Source organism: Moschus berezovskii, chromosome 21 (assembly GCF_049115385.1).
Source record: "Moschus berezovskii isolate FMDL1 chromosome 21, NW_MosBer_1.0, whole genome shotgun sequence".
Taxonomy (NCBI): Eukaryota; Metazoa; Chordata; class Mammalia; order Artiodactyla; family Moschidae; genus Moschus; species Moschus berezovskii.
This window is the reverse complement of record NC_142480.1, coordinates 37240468-37262063: the sequence shown is the minus strand read 5'-3', so window position 1 is coordinate 37262063 and position 21596 is coordinate 37240468. Positions and strand designations below refer to the sequence as shown.

At 57.1% G+C, this 21596-nt stretch overlaps 1 protein-coding gene across 5 annotated transcripts in view; it reads right to left on the bottom strand.

Moving 5' to 3' along the window:
• Positions 1–1754: 1754 nt before the first annotated feature.
• LINGO1 (leucine rich repeat and Ig domain containing 1) overlaps positions 1755–21596 on the bottom strand; it is a 216223-nt gene continuing 196381 nt past the window's right edge. For 3 of the 5 annotated variants that reach the window (XM_055418100.2, XM_055418103.2, XM_055418104.2), the window contains one exon: positions 1755–4621. In XM_055418100.2, the coding sequence (XP_055274075.1) occupies positions 2765–4621 (1857 nt within the window). In that variant the 3' untranslated portion in view covers positions 1755–2764. Of the gene's footprint in view, positions 4622–19982; positions 20001–20188; positions 20472–21596 lie in introns of those variants that run through there. The other 2 variants (XM_055418102.2, XM_055418101.2) reach the window with 2 other exon arrangements.

Below are 21596 nucleotides of genomic sequence, written 5' to 3'. Positions count from 1 at the left end.
CTAATGACCTGCATAAGATTGTCTTTATGCTACAGATGAGAAGACCAAGAGGCTCAGAGGGGTTAAGAAACAATCCAAGCAGCTAGTAAGTGCTAGAATAAGACCTCAAACTCAGATCTGACCTCAAACCTCAGAGTCTTATCATCACTAGTCTAGGCTGCCCCAGATCCCCCAGGGACCAGCCACCTTTTCCACACTAACATCCTGGGGGGGGATCCTATATAGAGAGAGGATCCTATTTCTTCTCAGGGATAAAACCTCAGTTCAGAGGGCTTGAGGCTTCCCCAGAGCCAGGGACAGTCTAGGGTGGTGGTTGGGAGATGTGGACAAGTATACAAAGACCACACCAGCTGGGAGCCTGGAGCAGAGCCGGCTCTTGGGAATGTCTGTAAACTGAATGAATGAAGTGACTGAGTGTTGACTCCATGCCAGACTCTGCTCACCCTGCCATCCCACCAGAGGCTTGGTTTAGAAGGTGCTAGGCATGCTGTTGGGCTTCCCTGGTGGCTCAGACAATAAAAAATCTGCCCGCAATGCAGGAGACGTGGGTTCAATCCCTGGGTAGGGAAGATGCCCTGGAGAAGGGAATGGCTACCCACTCCAGTATTCTTGCCTGGAGAATTCCATGGACAGAGGAGCCTGGCGAGCCCCAGTCCATGGGGTCATAAAGAGTCGGACACGGCTGAGCAACCTTCACCTTCACTTTCACCAGGCATGCCACTACCTAGTTCATGCCAGCTTGGGTGGGGGGTGTGAACCCCAGGAGGAGCTCTGACTGGAGGAGCTGCATTCTAGAAGTGTCTTGATATCGAAGGCTGACTCGTCTATTGCTTCCCCTCACCCTCAAGTTCAGCTAAGCCTGTGCTACGGGTTCCTGCGTCGCTGGATTCTCCCCTAGTCCTAGGGTTAATGGGCAGCAGGGTCGCCCTGGGCCTACTGTGGGGCGGAATCCAAGGAGTACCTGAGGAGAAAGGGGAAACTTGGAGGGGCAAAGGCAATCATCTCTGAACCTGGGGCCCCTCCCTGTCCCAGGTAGGGGAGTGAGCACGTGGTCTGCAGGAGGAGCTACTGCCCCAGCTTCTCCAGCGCATGGATTCCGGGAAAGTTACAAGGTGACCTGCCTGGCTCTTCGCACTTCTGTCTCCAAGAACATCCCTTTCCAGAGTTGAGTTTGGAGCACCTCGGTTTGGTGTGAGTGAACGGGGCGCTTCTCACTCTCCTGGTCAGCTCACATGCAGGTGGATCCCAATCCCAGCCTGGGAACCCTTCAAAGCCCAGGGTAAACTCAGAGTAAAGCCTGGTGGAAGATGAGGCAAGACTTGGGTCCAGGCAGTCCTCAGGACAGCCCCAGAACTGCCTTCCCCAGCCTCAAAGACTGGGTGCTCTACACGGGAAGTGGCATAAGCGGGCATTTTATAAATGCTTATGGAAAGAAGGCTTGGAAAGAGATGGTGTTCCCAGTCCCTGGAAAGGTCCAGGTCAGCTGCAAGAGGCTTCTGCCTGGGGGGACACAACACCAGAGTGGGTGGAAGTGATGATGCTCATGGGCTTAGGACTCCCCTGGGGGTCTAGAGCCCCAGCCATGCAGGCAAAGCTTGTGGTCACCGCTGGGCAGCTGTCCTGGGCAAATCCTCTGGAAGTCCATGGGGGTGGCCAACCCCTGGCACGCCCCCAACCCTGACCCCATGGAGATCCCTTAGGAGCCCTGCCCCCCACAGTGAGATAATAATGACCATAATGAGAACAGTCACCCACACATGTGCACAGCGCTTTACAGGTTACAAAGTGTTTCACATACATCATCTCATCAATTCCTCACAACAGCCCTGTGAGGTAGGCAGGGCGGGGAGTAGCGTTTCCATTTATACAGATGTGGAGGCTGAGGCCCAGAGAGGGTTGATGACCTGTTCGAGGCCACACAGCAAGTTGGCAGCAGAGCTGGGACCAGAGTTAGGCCTCGGTGCCCGGCTCTCTCCACTGACTGTGCTGTCCTCCAGAGGACCCCTGCCCCTGTCCAGAGTCTCAGCCACACCCGAGCCAGGCCCCCCTGCCCCCTGGCAGTAGTGCTGCCTGGCAGCTCAGCAGACAGGCCCTCATCCCCACTGGGCAGCCCTGTCCCCTCCACTCACTCTCTGCAAACAGCCAGCCCAGAGCTGGGCCCAGACCCACCACCCAACCTGCTCCTGGTGACCGCCCTGGCGGGGTGGGCAGGCAGGCGGGTGGGGCTGGAACCTCCTTCCCTGTTTTCCTGAGTGATCCCTCCCCACAGGGGAAGAGAAGAGAAAGGAGGAAGAGGAGGAGGAGGAAGAGGAAAAACAAGAAACTGAGTTGGAAGAGGGCCCTGGAGCAATCAGGACGTCAAAAGTTTGCATTCCGACTAGCTATAGGAAATAGCTTTTTTTTTTTTTATTATTTCAAGTTTTCATAAAAATCCATAATTATTGAAACCCAAGTTACAGAGGAAGTTCGTAACTTTTTTATTGAACTACTGACTGCCGCATGTTGGTTCGTCAGCTTCCGACTCCAGTCCGTCAACGAGTGCCCCTGTGTAGGTGGGGTCCCCAGGCCTGGACTTCTGAGGTCCTGGTAGGAAGAGGGCAGGCGGTGAGGGCCGGCGGGGGCAGCAGGGGACGGGGCGGGAGGGAGAAAAAGTGTGCGCGCGGAGGGGTCGGGAGGAGGTGGGAAGGGCTGGGAGGCCCGCGGAGGGCGGCCAGGCCCCTCCCCCGCCCGGCGCGCCCGGGGGTCCCCGCCCCCCGCGCAGTCCTCATATCATCTTCATATTGAACTTGCGAGGCGCGTCGGCGGAGCTGATGCCTGCGTCCGACTTGCGGGGCACGTACTCGATCTCGATGTTGTGCTTTGTGTTGCCCTTGCCCCGGCTCCAGAGAAACAGCAGCACCAGACAGAAGAGGACGACGCCCAGGAAAGAGATGAAGCCCATGGTGGTGGCGATAATGAGGGTCTTGATGTCGAAGGGGAAAGGCACGGTGGCGCGGGTGCTGTTGGCCTCTCCCTCGCCCGGCTGGTTGGAGATGAAGGCGAAGGTCTTGTTGGGCTGATGGGGCCAATCCGGCGAGTAGCTGCGCACATGCAGGTGGGCAGGCATGGAGTCGTTGCCGCCCGCGTTGGCCGCGATGCACAGGTACGTGCCGTTGTCCTGTACCTGGGCGTAGCGCACCTCCAGCGTGCCGTCGGGGAAGACTGTGAGCCGCCCGTTGCTCTTGGCCGAGACCAGGTGCTTGCGCGGCGAGAGCCAGAGAATGGCGGGCGGCGGGTCGCCATCCGCCCGGCACACGAACTGCACCGTGTGGCCCTCGTCCACGAACACCTGCTGGGCCTTGCGGTCCCGGATGCGGGCGCGGCGGCAGGTGAAGTAATTGGGCAGGAGCACGTCGGGGAAGTCCTTGAACTCCTTGCCCTGGACGAACTCGGGCGTGGCACACGTGGGCTGCTGCCGGTTGAAGTTGAGCCGCCAGCGGCGCCGGAACACCCACAGGAGCCGGCAGTCGCAGGCCAGCGGGTTGGAGTCCAGGATGAGGGTCTCCAGGTTGCCCACCGAGTGGAAGGCCGACTCCTCCAGCGTGGTCAGCTGGTTGCCGGAGACGTTGAGCACGCGCAGGTAGTTGAGGCCACGGAAGGCGTAGGGCTCCACCACGGCCAGCTGCCCGCCCACCAGCTGGATCTCCTGCAGCCTGAGCAGCTCATGCAACATGGAGCCCTCGATGGTGCTGATGGGGTTGTAGGAGAGGTTGAGGAAACGGAGATAGACCAGGTGGCGCACGGCCAGGTAGGGCACAGCGGTCAGGTTGCAGTGCGTGATGGACAGGGACGTCAGGTTGAGGCCGTAGAGACAGTTGGGAGTCATGGTGTCCAGGTAGGGCCAGTGCGAGATCTCCAACACCTTGAGGCGATACAGCCTCTTGAAGGAATAGTCCCGGATGGCGTTGATGTTGAGGTGCCGCAGCCGTAGAACGATGAGACCGTGCAGGTGGGAGAGCGCCTCGGTGGGGATGGAGGTCAGATTGCATTTCTCCAGCGTCAGCTGCTCCAGGCTATTGAGGCCGCTGAAGGCTCGGTGGGAGATGTAGACGAGGTCGTTGTCGCCAACCTCCAGCGACTTGAGGTTGTACAGGTCCTGGAACATGTAGTCCAGCAGGATGACGATCTTGTTCTCACTGATGTCCAGCTTGGTCAGGTTACTGAGGCCGGTGAAGACGCCCAGGGGGATGAGCTTCAGGCGGTTGCTGCGGAGCCCCAGCGTCCGGAGGTTGAAGAGGTTGTTGAAGGCGCCGGGCTCCACGGCGCTCACGATGTTCTCGTTGAGCTCCAGCTCCTCCAGGTGCGGGAAGCTGGCAAACTCATCCTGGTTGAGCGTTTTGATGCGGTTCTTGCCCAGGTCCAGCAGGCGGGTCTCGGTGGGGATGCCTTCAGGCACCGCCACGAAGCGCTTCCGGTGGCAGAGCACTGCGCGGTCCTGGGCGGAGCACTCGCAGCGGGGCGGGCAGCCCGTGGCCGAGCCTGACAGCACGGAGCCCAGCACCAGCAGGAGGATGGGCTGCCAGCAGGCCAGGAGGGGGCTGGGCATGCTCCTTGCGCCCCCCGCCAGCATCCTCTCGCTCACCTGCGGCCAGGAGCAAGCACAGGACAGAGGAGGTGGTTAGAGGACAGTGTTCGTTGGTCCCCCGCCCGAAGCCCTGTGTGCCCCTGTGCCATCCTGCCCCGTCAGGATGTCCCTGACCCAGAGAGAGAGGCAGGGGTCCAGAGTGGCATATGACACCTGTCGGGGTTGTCAACACAATGAAGTCCAGATACCCAGGTCAGAGGAACTCCTGCTGTTTCCTCCTTGCCCCTTACCCTGCCCAGAGCCCTTCTAAAGAACTGTCCTACATCCCTGGGATCCAGTGGTTTCATGGAAGGGGTGAGGTCACTTCTGGTGATCCTGGAATTGGCACCCTAGGCTGTATCCACCTCCTTTTCATTTTTCATTTATAGGCAATGGGACTCCCAGCGTGCATCCCACCCCCCACCTGGCACCCTGAGCTTCAGCTTACCCTGGTGCTCATCAGGGATAAATCTAGACCTGCCGAGCTGCCCTCAGGGCTCACAGAGGGGATCAAAGGGGCTCAAAGGCTGAGCCCTCTAGGAATGGCCAACAGAGCAGCACATCTGGGCCTCAGTTGGGAAAGGGCTTTTGAGGCTACTCGGGTCCATCCTCTTAGCCTTCGGCCTGAGCATTTCCAGGCATAGAGACCATGGCCCCCTCCCTATCAACAATGTGCTGAGCCCGAAGCCAAGAACCCTGGGCAACCAGCATACCTAGTGGTTCCTGCCAGTGTCTGCGAGTCTGCTCCCCATGGGATTTCTGGGTCAGTGGAGGGCACCCCCTTCCAGAAAGCCAGGACCCAGCCCTGAGGCCTCCCCATGGAACCTCTGCAACTCTCACAGTCCTCCAGGTCCCCATGGTGACCCATGCAGGCTCCTGAGCTCAGGATCCTGCTCTTCTTTCCTCCGGGAATGCCCCTCCCTCATGTGTAGCCCCATTTTCAAGGCCTAACTCAGAGTCCACTGCTCTGAGAAGCTTCTTCTGATGCCCAGTTGGAAGTGTACTTTCCTCCAAAGAACACTGCCCCCTCCCAACCAGGCTTCATCTGTCTGTCTCTCCAGGCTCCAATCACTGTCTTCGGAGTACCAGGGTCCTGTCTGATGAGGGAGCACTCAGACCCCCAGAGCCCAGGACGGCACAGGCAGCCCCAAACTGTAGCACTGGGGATGGGAGGCTTCTTACAGTTGGGTCCCGAGGAATGTGCAGGATGTGGGTGGTGGTGACTAGGGAGATCCGCTTGAGGACAGGCTGCAGGTGATGTGAGTGAGGGGTGTGCGGGAACTCACCCCCACACACACAATTACTCTCTCCTCGTGAGTTCAGAGGCCATTTGCTCCCACTTCTGCCCAGAATGCTCTCCTCTGTCTCTGTTCCACCCCACGGGAAATTGGCCCAGCAGAGTACTTAGGGGGTTGGGAAGACTAGTCTGGACTCCCTGAACAATAGAGGTTAGACCAGATGGTCTCTGGGGTCCGAGCCGAAGCCCTTTTGTTCGTGGGGTGAAGATCCATCCCACCCAGCCTGGCACCCTTGGGGCTCTGCTGCCATCCATATAGCCCACATCCATGACCCCGAGAGGGCCTCACTGCAGGAAGGGGATGCTCAGGCAGGGAGGATCGCATCTCTCTGCCCCAGCTCAGGGCCTTCTCCCACCCCTCCAAGCTCCTCCCCACACCTGCCCACAGCCTCTTCTAAAGCTACACTTTTGTCACCCACACTTCAACACTTAAGGCAACTGGGGCTTGGAGAGCTTGCAGCTGCCCAAGGACACCCAGCCAGTTGAGGAGGTAGACTGGGGACCAGGACTCTGGTCTGTCAGACGTCAGTGACACCACTCACTTCCCAGTGTGCCACGGTCTCCCAGGACTGACAGGCGCTTCCTGGTTGTTGATCGACTAAGCGACTGATTAAGCAGAGAGGGTTCCTAGTGTCACCGACATGTGAGGAAATCTGCAAGGTTTTGTTATTCTCAAGGGCTTTGTCCACTGCCCCCACTTCCCTCATCCCCTCTCATTCTCTCTCCAGAGTTTTCTGTGGTTTGGCCTCCCCCACCCACTCCCATCAGGCCATTTTCCACAGTCACACACGCTCCAATGACCCACCAGAAAAGCAAACATCCTGACAGACGATCAATAAGTAATTGGGACGGCAGCTGGGGCTGGTGTGGTGTGAGCCTGGGGACCAGGAGAGGTAAATAGGACTTTTAGCACCCGGCTCAGGCTGGGCTGGTGGGTGGGGTGGGGGCTGCTGGAGAGGATGCCAGAGAATGAGAATTGGGGCAGTGAGTGCACAGGGTACATTGAGATGTTGGTAAAACCCTCATACAGACAAGAATCGGGCATTGAAGACCCCACTGCCTTGTCTCAACCTACCCATCTCCCTCTTCTTCCACCATTCCCCCCAGTGAAGCCACCCAGGCATCCCAGCCTTATCCTGTGCATGCCTGCCTCTAAACCAGCTCCTTTTGGAGATCTCTCCCAGCCTCACAGCCCCAGCAGTCTTTGTGACATCCACCCCAAAGGCCACCTCCTCCATGAAGCCATCCTTGATCTACTCAATCAAAAGTCATCTCTTGCCCACAACTCTGAAGCACCTTACATTTATTAGTAATGACATTATGTAACTGATGTATAACACATTGCATTCTAAAAATGATTTGAGCCAATGGCCAGCAAAATGATATTACAAGATGATAAGATAAAGCTAAAGGAGGCAAGCCAGTCAAGAAAGAATGCCACAAAATCCTGTGTAATGGTAAAAGGTTGGAGCTTCCTAGTGACCTGGGCAAAGAGGGAAATATGCTCCAAATCTTCAGCACTTGGCACCTCTCCTGTGTCATATGTTTAATCCTGGATCAAACCCTCATGGGTGCATTTGTCCCACCTACTAAGACAGTAAGGTGCGTGTGGGCAGATGGTGTGTCTGCAGCCTCAGGTCAAGGTGTGGCACAGAAAACATTCTACTGAATGTTCTCTGGAAGGAAGTGTGTGTGCATGAGAGAGTTTTTGCAGGGGTTGAAGTCACTCTGATGAGGCTGACCCTGGAGCAGGTCCACTGAGCAAAGCGACACCTGGGGGATTCAAATATGTTGATAAAAAGCTGGTCAGCATTGCCCTGGGTGGCAGGCCTAGCAGTTACACCCACAAAGGAATGGACAGTTCCAGAAAGACAAATCCTCCGAATTGCCTCTTCCCTCACCTTTTAAAATGTATAAAACACTTCCCAGTGTGCCACTGGGAAGATGGGGACACTGAGGCCTAGAGGAGCTAAGATGGCTTTACACGCTAGCACAGCACACTGGGCCTGGTCTCCCCATCTAACACCCCCACGGGGTCCCTGTCATCAAGGGATGCCGGCAGGCTGGTGTCTGAGGGGATCACCAAACCTGCTGAGTGAGCAACACGCTGCTCCCGCCTGCCCTGGCACCATCAATCCCGCTGGTTACTCCTGCAGCGGCCCAGGAGAAGTGTTTTATACATTTTAATCAGTGTTTTATTTTGGATCCTTGCCCCCTGAAGGGCTTCCCACAAGGGCAAGAGTTTAAAAATTGGCCCAATAAATACAAAGGAAATGAACATGGAAGGCTGGCAGGTGGGCAGGCAGAGGAGAGCCATGCCTGGGCCACAGCACACACAGCCCACAGCAGCCCGTCTGTGTCCTCCCAACCCCAGAGCGGTGGGGGCGGCTGTGCCATCAGACCTGTGCTGCAGAGGGCCGCCTGCCACTCACGTCAGGGGCAGATGTGGTCTGGCTCTCTTGCTCCCCACACCAGCCACTCCACTGAGTGCCCTGGAGGACTCCTCCCCTCTCTGCCTTTTCCCCAGCTGTGCAGTACGGGGGTGGGGGGCGAGGGGTGGATGCCAGGGCTCCCTCACAGAAGCTGGATCTTCTCCAGCTAGAAAGTCAACAACATCTTCAAACCCATGTAGGGAATGAAGAGCAGTAGGGGCTCGGACCCTGAATTGCAGCTCTATACGGGCTGGAAGGATCTATTTGAGGGTGGCATCCCTAGCTGGGGCCTCCCATTGGGGCTGTTCCCCTGGGGCTCCCTGCTAGCTCAGCTGGTAAAGAATCCACCTGCAGTGCAGGAGACCCCAGTTTGATTCCTGGGTGGGGAAGATCCCCTGGAGGAGGGCATGGCAACCCACTCTAGTATTCTTGCCTGGAGATAATCTGCATGGACAAAGGAGATTGGCAAGCTACAGTCCATGGGGTCGCAAAGAGTCAGACACAAGTGAGCGACTAAGCACACATCCTGGAGCTCAGGGTTGGAGGGAGCAGCTGATGGAGACTGAAGAGGCATGGGATGACCCATGGGTGGACTTGGATACCCCTGAGGAAGGTCAGGGGTCATTCTGTCTCCTAAGGCAGCATCTGAGGCCCCTGGGGGTGTGGGCATGCCACTACCACACACCCAGCCTGACCCATGGAAACTGATCAGATGCCTGCACTTAGGGAAGGGGTGGACTAGCAGCTGCAGGGCACTTGCTAGAGGCTAGGTTTTAGGCTTTATCCACACCGTCTTAGAAACCCTCACCCAGCGTTCAAAAAGATATTTCTTGTCCATTTTACAGATGAGAAAGGTGGAGGCTTCCAAAACGGAATACATCTGACTCTGACTTGGCTCCAAAGCCAGGAGGCAGCAGAGCCTCCTGTTCTGCGGGTCAGGCTGCCTGTGCCAAGATTTACCGTGAGTGAAACAGGACTTCTTTCAGACACACAGGCCAGGCCAGAGCCGGAGGAGGGGCGGGCGTGTCCCAGCAGCGCAAGGCTGAGGGAAGGCACTGGAACTTAGGTAGCTGAATATAGGTGCATCTGTGTCCACGTGTCTGCATGCTCAGTCACTCAGCTGTATCAGACCCTTGGCAACTCCATAGACTGCAGCCCGCCAGCCCCTCTGTCCATGGGATATCCCAGGCAAGAATACTGGAGTGGGGATCTTCCCGACCCTGGGATTGAATCTGGGTCTCCTGCATTGCAGGTGGATTTTTTTACCCACTAACCCAGTGGGGTATGACCTTGCCCCTTAAATCAGACAAAGCCCTTTCCCCAACTTTCAGATAATGGTATGCTGAACACACTGGATTTTTGCAGTGTTTCCCCACCCTACCATTCTTCTTTGCCTGCTGCCACTGTCTATGCTAGAACCTACCTAATTTGGGGTCGACTACAGCACAGGAGGGAAGGTTCAGTTATTTTTGGTTTATGGTATCAATATTTCATGGTGTTCCCACTCAGTGTTCCTCAGGGACCGCAGGGAAATCCCCAGCACACGCAGACATGAGATCCCTCACCATGGAGGTGCCCACTGCCTCCCCAGGATGCGTGGCCCTCTGGGTCCTCAGCCTGGCTGTGTGACCCGGGGCAGCTGTGACAGGTTGCTCCCTCACTGAGGAATGAGGCTGTTAATGTACAGTCTTGTCTTGCCCTGCCATGCTGCATTCCTCAGGCTGGGTCTGCAGCAGGAGGGAGGGAAGAGGAAGACAGACCTGGGACAGGAGACTGAGGGCTTCAGAGAGTCTACCTCTGGCCCCACTCAGCTCTACGCCCCTTTCCTGCGTGTGTGCTAAGTCATGTCCGACTTGGTGCAACTTCATGGACTGCAGCCCGCCAGGCTCCTCTGTCCACATGATTGTCCAGGCAAGAGTACTGGAGTGGGTTGCCATGCCCTCCTCCAGGGGATCTTCCCCACCTGGGGATCGAACTTGCATCTCTTACGTCTGCAGCATTAGCAGGCAGGTTCTTTACCACTAGCGCCACCTGCTCAAAAGTCCTGGGCCATGAGCACATCCTGTTCCCACCACCACACCTTGAGGTGGGTCAGTTACTCAGAAAGGGACTTATGCTGGGTCACTGAACGTTGGAGGCAGGGCAGGGTCTAGCTTCTTCGTGACTTGCCCTGTCCCCAAATCCCTGCCTCTCTGAAGTCCCTTCTTTGCTTTCAGCTCTAGGACACAGAGTAGTCGGATCCATTTCATGAAATGATAGAGCACATTTGTGGTAAGCATGCCCATTCAGAGGCAGCCATGACCACGTGGCTGAAAGTAGGGTCATGTGGGACTGGAGTGAGGCCCGTCTGGAAAGCCCCCCAGGCTAGCACCATCCTGGAGCCTTTTCCCACAGCAGTGGTAGACCGTTTGCCTATGCCTAGAGGTCTCCCGCTCAGCCTTCAGAATCCAGCTCAGGGGTGTTTCACCTCAAGCCGCTCTTTGCAAGTCCCCAGGAAGAAGGGATCACCTCCGCAGGGGGGGGTCCCTCTGGATCTCGGGTGCCCCCCACCAGGCCCTGCTGGTGTGCTGACCTCTGTCCCTTTCTCCCTCTGCTGGAGCTTCTGCTGCGCCCCCCCCAACTTCTGGGTCCCCCAGATGGACAATCCACATTGCAGGGCTGAGGCTGATACAGCTCAGGAGTGCCAGGCCCAGCTTCAAGGCACAGAGGGCATCCTGCCCCTACCACAGCTGCTGGGCCAGCTTCCCAGGACAGCTCCAACTCCTGGTCTCGGCTCTTCATAGAGGCCTCAGGGAGGAGGTGTCAGGCTGAAACCCAGACACATTTCCACCAGCCAAGTCGGGGGCAGAAGGGGTGGCATTTTCAGCCAAGAGAACAGTGAGGGCAAAGATGTGCAGGGTGGAGGCGACTGATGTCCTAGAACCTTTGAGAGCATCTGAGGGCTCCTAATTGCTTCTCTCCTACCCCAAATCCTGACCCAGGTCCCTGGACTCCTTTTAAAGATCCTCCATTCTGCCTTTCCAGGGCTAATCCCTGCTGAGGTGTGAATGGCTGATAATGGCTTAAGGTGTGAGCTGCTAATGGGGGAAACTTGGTCTTCCCTGGCCAGTCTAATCGTGCAGGGCTCTGCTGAGAGCCAGGGGAGGGCAAGGGTTGCCTCCCAGCACAAGCGGGTGGGGACACAGGAAACCCTGAGAGGAGGGGTGAGCACCCAGGCTGAGCTCTGGCAGGAGAAATCGGGACCGACTGAGGCTGGCGGGCAGGCAGCTGAACCTCAGCTGTGCATCCGTCCATTTGTCTCCTCCCGGGCTGGTCAGCCCACCCTTTCCCTCTCCCTCTCCTCTTTCAGCTGCCACCCCCATGGGAGAGAAAAATCAACCTGAAAGAAAATTGAGGTCATGTCCTTTGTTGTGTATAATTCTTTATTTTCCTCTCGCTCTTGGTTCCAGCAAAGAGTTGCTGGGCCCCCAGGATGTGTGTGTATGTGTGTGTGTGTGTGTGTGCAGGCACCTGTGTGTGGCCTGTATGGGTGTCTGGGCCTGCAGCCCCTCCTCCCGCCACTGCCACCAGCCCCATCTCCCAGGTCCACTTGGAAACTCAGTCCACTCCCAAAGGTGCTCACCTGGCCTCTCAGCCACGGCCGGGCTGGAGAGTGCTGCCTGGGCACAGTGTGGCTGCCTGCCCATTTGCTAGGGCAACTGCCCCTGTATGGCCCTGGGCAAACACTGTGCCACCTAAGAGAGGGACACTCCTGCCCACCCCATCGCCTACCCCACCAAGCACAGCTGGTCTCGAGAGCTGCCAGCCTTCCGGCCAGCTCGCAACCCCAGGCCATTTGCGGGATAAATTATGAATTTTAATTGTCAGAGCATCTTAGTGTTTAAAGGCTTCTATATATAGGCTTGCCATCCCGGAGCTGCTGGCTGGGTGGGGAGGAGCCAGGGTGAGGCAGGGCCACTTCTGGGTGGGCAAACAGTCCTGGACTCACAGGTCCCTAGCCGGGGCTCTGGCCAGGGCACCCTGCCCTACCATGTGGTCTTGGATGAGTCCTGGACCACTATGGACTCTGCCTGTCCTTCCACAGGGTTGTTCCGAGGTGAGAGAACTGGCCTATGGGAGGCAGGAGGGAACCACTGATTCTGGGAAGTGTCCGTGTTGTCTGCTGCGGGCCTGCCTGAGTGGACAACACTCCTGTTTGGCCCGGTGCTATCCCAGAATTGAGGAGGGGCAGGCAAGCACCCATGTGGAGGCCTGATGGGGCTCAAGGAAAGTGCAGGTCATGCACCCCCAAACCTCCCTTCTCATCTCTCTCCAGGCCTGGATGCCCACTCAGACCTTTGGGGTAGGAAGGTGCACCCAAAGGACTTGGGCCCCCTCCAACACCCAGGCCAGGGGCCCCTTGGGAGGTGCTTAGCAGACACGCCTGCCTCACCTCCTCTCAATGCCGCCCCCCCCAACCTGACTTTGTGGGGCACCCAGGGCCCTCTCCCAGTGCTCCAGTCTTAGAGGCTTGTCTACCTTGGGAAGATCTCAGGCTGGGGCATTTCAGGCATTGGAGGTCTGAAAATCACCCAGTCCCCCCCTGGGAGGGTCACCAGCCTTGGGTTTGGGAGAGTGGGGAGGTCACAGCCTGAGAAACCCAGGGTTGAGATGGGAGAGCTGAGGGAAGCTGTGGATCTAATTGTGGGGTCTGCAGGTCAGAGACCTCATAAAAATGATGATGATGATGATGACTGGAAAAACCCTAATAGAGGGCTTTGGGTGTGCTGGGCATTATTCCAAGTACTTTACCTATGAAAATTAATTTCCCCTCACCACACCCTGTTGTGGTAGGTCCTATTATTGTTCCCATTATGCAGATGGAAAAGATAGAAGCACAAGGAAGTTGTGTAACTCGCTTAAGGTCACAAAGAGGTTCTGTAACTTGCTCCAGGTCACAAAGCTAACGTTATATGAGCTCAAACATGAGCTTGCTTGCACTTTGCAACAGTCCTGTGAGGGTGGTATTACCCTCGTTTTAAAGATTAAATAACTGGGGCACAGAGGCCCATCACAGTCGATGGCAAAGCTGGACTTAGGCCACCGGTGGTCCTGACCATTCTCACACACTGCCTCTCTCCAAATCAGGTTCAGGGCTGCTGAGCTACACAGTCACAGGCAAGTGGCTTTCGGTCTTGGGGCCCTAAACTCCTCACTTAGAAAAGGGAAGGGCAGGGTTGAAACTGCTCTCACAGGGCTGGGGGCTAAGAATTCGAGGAGAAGGAAGGGAAGAGACATTTATATGCAGCACATCAACTAAATGCTTTGCAGACGGACCCACCAACCCTCACCACATACCCTGTGATGGAAGTACCATTAGCCCCATTTTACTGATGAGGAAACTGAGGCTCCAGGCCATTAATTCACTAGCCAAAGGTCTCTGAGCTCGTATAACTCAAAAGGCATGACAACTCCAGAGACCATCACTCAGGTGAGGAAACTGAGGCCTGAGAGCATCAGTGACTTGTCCAAGGTCCCACAGCATCTCGGGGTTGGGATTAGGGAAGAGGCCTGGCCTCCTGACGGCAGCCACCTTCTCTCCCCAACACCCTAGCCTCTCCATTCATGGTGTGGCCAGGTCAGGGACAGATGAAGGTTTGCATTTATTCTGCCCTGGAAAAGACTTAAAAACCACCCCCCAGTACATCACAAACCAAGGTCCAGTGAGGTATTTATAACATGGGACAGGCAAACTATAAATAAAAACCCTTGCCTTCTCTTGGCACTGACTGTTCAAAGCCCTCTCTGCTCAACTGAATCTTGGCCAACCTCTTGCCAAAGTCTATTTTCCCAACCCAGTATATATACTAATTTCAGTATCAAGTTCTGCCCAGTCACAACTGATGCCATCACCTGGCTGTGCGTTCATGAGAAGCCCAAACTTGGGAGGGCCCGGGCATCTCTGCAAATCTCTCAGGTTGCAAAGCAGAGGGTGCAAAGGGCCCAGTGCAGGCCCACAGGGCGGAGCCAAGACCCTGCCTGGAGTCACAGAGGAGGTTCATTCAGTTCAGTGCACGCGCACTAGGTTGCTTCAGTCGTGTCTGACTCGTTGTGACCCCATGGACTGTAGCCCACCAGGTTCCTCTGTCCATGGGGATTCTCCAGACAAAAACACTGGAGTGGGTTGCCATGCCCTCATCCAGGGTATCTTCCCAACCCAGAAATCGAACGCCTGTTTCCTGTGGCTCCTGCATCACAGGTAGATTCTCTACTGCTGAGCCACCGGGGAAGCTCCATTCAGCTCAGTACAACAAATCAAATGGAAAATCAGAGGGCTCAGCCTGGAAGATGTGCCTTGGTAGATAATGAGTGAGCAGACTGTTGTGAGAGGTATGCAAGCAGAGACTGTGGACCAGAGACGCTGCAGGAAGTCTTCTCTGCCGGGCCCACACCTCAGCGACCCCTCTTAGCTCTGAGATACCCCCACCTTACACCCTAGTCAAGAGAGCTGACATGGCCAGGTCCCCACCCTCATCTGCAGCCCCATGCTGGACCAGACAGAGGTAGCCTGCTGGCCCGGGCGCCCACCCACTCCACTCCCGGAGCCATGAGCAGGTTTTCTGCAGAGGAAAGCAGAGGAGGTGGTAGAGAGAGATTAATTCCCTGAAATGGGAAAAAATAGAAAAACACACACACACCACACACCCTAATAACATGTAATAAGAGGCTGGAGACAAGGAACAATGCCCTGGTAATGTCACCCTGGTGGCAATCAATTTGGGTGTCACATGAAATAGGCATAATTATTCCGCCAGCCCCGTCGCTCGTCTCTAACCAGCTCCAGGGGCCTGGGCCCAGGCGGGGAAAACGGTGCGGAATCAATTGTTGGTGCACCAGGCTGGTAGAGGGAACTGCTCCAAATTAGTTTGCCAGCCCCGTGCGGCTCAACCCCCCTGGGGGCCTTGCACATGCCCAGGAGCCACCTTGTTCAGCCATCCTTCACTTGCTCAGTGGGCAGGGGCAATCACGGAGGACTTACCAAGGAGGTGGGAACGGAGGAACACACATACATGAGTTCATTCCTTGGATCACCAAACTCTTACTGAGCACTCAGACAGGCCAAGCACCACACCAGGTGCCAGGGGTTTATCAGGGGGCTCTGCATTGTTAAAATAATGAAGCAAACTCTCCCTCTACCTCCCAAGCTGGGCCTACCCTGCCCATCCGGTGGGTGAACACAGTGCTGCTAGGACTCCTTTGGCTCTAAATCTGCAGGGACTTGAGCGCTCCCTGTTCCTCCTTCATTCTCACCCACTGGGGAGAACTCCTTGACTGTTCGTCCCCATCCCTGAGCTCGGGGTTTGTGCGGACAACATCTTAATACCTTGGAAAACTGAGGTGCAAAGGGAATGATTGCTCAGTGAGCATTCATTACACACTAGCGGTTGCCTATCTCAACTCCCATTTCATACACTAGAAACTGTGAATTTCGGAAATGCAAATCAAGGCCATAACATAAGATTGTTTTACACTCATTCAGTCAGTAAAATTAAAGATGTCTGGGACGTCCCTGTAAGAAGGCCTGTGCTCTGCAACAAGAGAAGCTGCCACAGTGAGAAGCCCTCACACCACAATGAAGAGTAGCCCCCACTCACCACAGCTAGAGAAAAGCCTGCACAAAAGCAATGAACACCCAGCGCAGCCAAAAATAAATAAAATATATATATTTTAAAGATGTCTGGCCATATCAAGTGTGGGTGAGTGCGGGGAATAATGGGGATACTCATCTCCTGCTGCTGCTGCTGCTGCTGCTGCTAAGTCACTTCTGGGGGAGGCATTAATGGCCCAACCAATTTGGGAAGCACTGTGGCACATTTCCTAGTAAAGCTGACAGTGAACACAACGTGTAGTCCAGCAATTCTGCTCCTAGCTCTGTGCCCCCAGAGATGCTCTGCATGTTGTCTCAGGGAAGGGACCAGAAAGTTCACCGTGGTATTGTTTGTAAGAGCAAAAAGGGAAACAGCCCACATGCCCATTAATAGAAGAAGGATAAATATACCAAAGAATAAATGCAAACAACAGAACATTATGCACCAGTGAAAATGAATGAACTACATCTATCATTAGTTGCTTAGGCATACAACATTGAAGAAAAAAGCAAATTCCAGAGGACGGCACAGTTTCATGTTCCTTTTACAGAGTTCAAAAATAACTAAAATGGTACAATTTCTCTATATTAAACTATGATTTTTAAAAGGCAAGGGAATACTAAATAGATCATTTAGGGTAGTGGTTGCCAAGGGATGAGGTGAGAAGAAACACACAGTAGATGTATATCGTTATTAAAATGTTAGTGTTCAGGTTGGGAGGAGGGTCGTGATATTCATTATATTAGTAGCAGTAGTAATACTAAATACATTAACTAATTAACAGGCCAGGCCTGGACCAGTGAGCAAGAGTCCCAGACCAGAGGTCAGGAAGAAGGCGTTCTAGACTGAGCCCCATGCTTGTTAGCTAGGGATTCAGGGGCAAGTCATTCTGACTCTCTGTTTTTTCTTAGCTATAAAATCAAATATCTGTACCACCTACAAGGCTAAGACAGACAGTACATCGCTGATACAAACTAGGAGTAACTAGCAGTTCTGGAGAATTTACTGGGTACCCTTCTAAAAGCTTTGCATATGTGAACACACTTAGTTTTCATAATGGCCCTCTGTTATCCTCACTTGATGGGTAAGGAGGCCAAGGCCCCAAAGATTAAGTATCAATAACTTGCTCAGAGTCACAGAGGGAGGCAGTGGGAGAGCTGAGATTTGAACCCAGGCATCTGCTTCCAGGGACCAAACTCAACAGCCTCACTCACTATAAAATGACGTTGAAGGAACTGAACACACCCGAGGAGAGGACTGTTGTCAGAACAATTCTGCTGGGTCCACAGGATAGTCATTCAACACATAAACAGAGGGCAGCGTGCCTCAAATGCATGTGGAAATGAACTTGACTTCCCACACTCTCTCTACCAAAAAACCGTCCCTGCTTCTAGAATCCTGCTCTTTATGTCTCTGCCAAATCTTCTATTCCCTCAAGAGATATCCAGGCCCTCTGTCTTCCTGGAGGACCCCTGACTGCTGCAGCCCCCCAGGAACAAACCCCATCCTTCTCTGTGTACCCGTGTGTGCTGATGAATACCCTGCCCGGGCCCTCCCCAACCCCTGCCTGGGGCATCCTTGACAGCACCTACCTCTGCCCATCCATTACAGGCTGAAGATACTGTGTCTCCTCCTGACAGTTTTGGCCACCAGAACCAGCTGCTCCCTGGTGCCTCCCAGAATCTTCCCTATCCCAGAGGCCAGGCAGGGGAGCCCTGGGGACGGGTACAGGATTGCCCAGAGTGTTCAAGACAATCCATGGGGGCCATGGGAGGGTCTAGTCCAGAGCAGAGCAGGCATCTCAACCAGGATGTGCAGAACAAATGTATGGATGAATCGGTACAATATTAGGTGCAAACCAGGTACCGTGGGTGACTGGGGGAAGAGGGTCAGTGATGAGGAGCAGTCAGGGAGGCTTCCTAGAGGAGGGGCCAGGAGAAGAGAAGAGCTTCTAGGTAGAAATGCTGAAGCAAGCCAGGTAAGGGGGGATATGTAAAGGGACTGGTGAAAATGGGACAGAGAGCCATCAGTAGGTAGCCATCAGGAGGCGGGAGGCCCCTGAGGCTGGAAGGCCACCCACCTTCCACAGAGTGCTACACACAGGCAAGCTGAACTAAGAGACCCCGCCAGCAAAACCAGGCTCTGGCTCTGAAACCACCACCCATGGCCTCCCTGGCCCTTCTCTAGCCCCACAGGACCCACTTCCTCAAGCCCACGTCGGACACACTGCCTCACGCTTCCTCGGGACCCTGTGCACATCACCGCACTGTCTCATTTCTCAGCAGGAGTGAATTTCCCCACCCTCCAGACCCAGTCATCACCCGCTCACCATTTGCTTCAGTGGCACCCAGAGAGCAGACCAGATGAACCATCCCTGGTGCCAGGGATCCTGTCTGGCTTTATGCTGAACAATGACCCACCCTCACAAGACTTTTTTTTTTTTTGGTATCCCGCTGGAATTTGGGTCTTAGAAAATAATATCTAGTATAGGAAAAATGGGTGCTCAGAGGCAGGGGATGGAGAAACTGATTCCTAGGATCAAAGATTACTGCAAGGGTAGGGTAGTCTCTCTATTGCCCTTGGCTCACAGACTATGATGCCTTGGCCCTGAGCACCCAGCCATCCCCCCAAACCTGGCCCCTTGCATTGGGGACCCACTCTAACTCCAGGCATGGGGGAGTACTGCCGCCTTGACCAAGCCCTACCCAAAGCCCACCTTACACTTAAATTGGCAGGGAGTGGGAAAGAGGGTGGAGACAACAATACCACAAGGGGCCCGCCCTCGCCTTTGCTAAGCCTCCTTCCAGGAGGGGCCGCTGGGTGCTGCCTGGAGCCCCTATCTGGGTTCCGAGGAGTTCTTGGCCTCTCCCTCCTGCCTGCTAATCCCCATTTCCCGCCTCAGGCCATGGGGAGAAGGCAGGAAGGGCAGGCAAGCTGTCCCAGCAGACCAGGTGCTGGTGCCTTCCTAGAGGTGTGGGCACTTGGCCCCTCCTGGCCACACAAGGACAAAGGGTCTGGGAGCAGCTGACCCTCCCTTCCCGCACAGCACTCCTCGCTGGGTGTGGGAAGGCTGGATGCCAGGGCTTATAGCTCCCTGGGCATGGGAGGCACCGGTGCTGAAGCCATCCGTATAATGACCAGCAGGGCTGAGCTGGAGCCACGGGCCAGGCAGGGCTGCGCACCTTCTGGCTCCGAGAGCAGAAGAGGACTGAAGGATGGTGGGCTGGCAGGGAAGGGGCTTGCCCAGATGGTACTGCCCCCACCTCAGGGCTTCCTGCCCTTCCACCCCTCCAAGGCAGAGCTGCTGCCAACCTCCCAGATGCCCCAACTCCCCACCCCGACCCCAGGACCTCTGAGAACAAAGAGGAGATGCCGGTACAACCAGGGCTGGATGGAGCTGGGCTGAGACTCAGGGCAAGAGACAGGAGGGGACTGCCCACTGGGCCTGGCCCCACCCCACCTCTATGTGAGATCTGCCTGGAGGTGCCAGGGGAGTAGGAAGCCTACAGCCCACCTTACAGAGGTCGGGGGAGAGAAGGAGGCCCCTTCATTCTCAGCTGGGTCCTACATGCCACCAGCCGTGCTTCAGAATGAAAAGTGGGGCAGGGGGAAGTGAGAAGCTGGGGCTGAAGACAAAGGGGAGGCCCTTCAATGGTTCCTGGGTCCCTCTCAACCCCAACTCCCTCTCCTCCATTCCTCTAACCCCGGGCCTCCCCTCTCCACCCCATCACTGGGCAGGAGCTGGAAAGGAGCTGCTCCTAACCATTAGGGGAGCCAGGTGGCGCCCAGCCCGGTACCCGTGAAGAAACCTGGTCCCTGACCTGCATCCACCGGCATCCACAGGGGTGCCTGGAGCAGACTCGGGCTGCCTGGGGGTGTCTGGGGTCTATGGTAAGAGGCAGCCACCCAATGCTGAGCAGGGGGTTTACCTTCCAGGACGCCCAGTGCTCAGGATGGGAGGAGGGGCAGAGGACAAGCAGGACGGGGACCCCTCCCCAGCTCCGGGGTCCCAGCTAGCCCACCTGGAATTTGTTGCGGTGGGAGGAGCGGGAAAGCTTCATTTCTGAGGCTTCACGGGGGCGGTCAGATCTGAGACCCCGAAGCGGGTCTGGGAGACGCCAGGGTGCCCCACAGACCCAAGAGGGCACAGCCCGGGCCGACGGCGGCCCCCAGGGGCGCTCGCCGCGGGGCTGCCTACTCGGGGCTGGGCCTCGGCCGCCGGGCTCACCTGCATTTCGGGCGCGCCGTCCGTCCGCTCGGCTCGGTCACCAATCGCATGTCTTCCTCGCCGGGCCCCAGCCCCTGCCCAGCCCCCTCCTCCGTCTCCTCCTCCTTGCCCGACACCTCCGCCCGGCAGTCCGCGCGCCCTCGCGGGGCTAGCCGTCCGTCCGTCTGCCCCACGCGGGCGGGAGCCCAGCCGGGGCCGGGCAAGGGCCCGGGAGTCGGGTGGCGGGAGGCCGCGGCCCCCGCGGGCGGCGGGGAGGGTGCGCTCAGAACGCGCGACGCGGGCTCTACGAGTCTAGTTCTGCGCCCCGGGCCGGCCTGGAGCCGCCGCCGCCGCCGCCACCTCTGCCGCTGGGGCCGGGGTCGAGGCCGGGCGCGCTCCGCAGCGGGGCCGGGGCCAGGGCTGAGGCCGGCGGGCAGCGGCCGCGCATGCTGCTAGGAGCCCCGCGTCTGCAGAGGAGCCGGAGCGGCGCGGGTGGGGACTCCGCGCGCTCCGGGACCGGGACCACGACCCGCCGCCGCCGCCGCCTGCGCTGTCGCCGGCCGCCCGCTCCGGCTCCCGCGCCGGCTCCCGCCCGGGCTCCGCGCTCTGCCGCGGCGCGGGGAGGGAGCGCGAGCAGCGAGGAGCGAGCCAGGAAGGGAGGAGGGACCGAGGGAGGGAGAGAGCGAGCGAGCGGCGGGAGCCGGGCGGGGGAGGAGAAGGCGCGGCCGCAAAACCAGGGAGGGGGGAGGTAAGGTGGGGAGCTCGGCTCCTTTCAGAGAAGGGGGCGGAGAGCGACGAGCGCCCTGACCACCGCCCTGCTCGGATAGGGCAGCGAAACTGGCAAGGGGGCTCGAGCTAGGGACGCGTCAGCCTTGGGCTGGGGACAAGGGGAGGCGGCAGCGTCTCCGTGCTCCAGCCCCGCTTACGGCCGCGCCCCTCCCGGTCCAGGCCAGCGGGGCCCCGGGGAGTCCCATCTGCGGTCCTCGGGTGTGTGTGCGCACCCTCGCGTGTGGTTACTTGCGTGTACCTGGGAGCGCGTGAGTGTGTTCACACGTGTTCGCTGGGGTCACTGCACACTGCCATGGGGAACCGACACACGCACGTGAACCCGCAAGGTTCCCCCCGACCAGGGTTGTTTGGAGGACGGCGTGGGAAGGATCAGGCCAGGAGCCTCAGTCCTGCCTGCGCCTTGTCCCCTCTTCTCGGGATTGTCTGCGCATCCCCGGAGAGCCTACATCCTGGCGGCCGGGAAGCCCCGGGAGACCCGGGAGAAGGCGCGCTAGCCCCGCGGCTCTACCCGGAGCTAAGTCTCGCGCCCTCTTTTGCAGCCTGGGTCCCCGCCCAGCCTGGCTTCCTGTCCAGCAGAGGGCAGCAGACCGCTGGGCCGCGGGCACTGCACCCAGAGACCAGCAGAGGGCAACGCAGAACC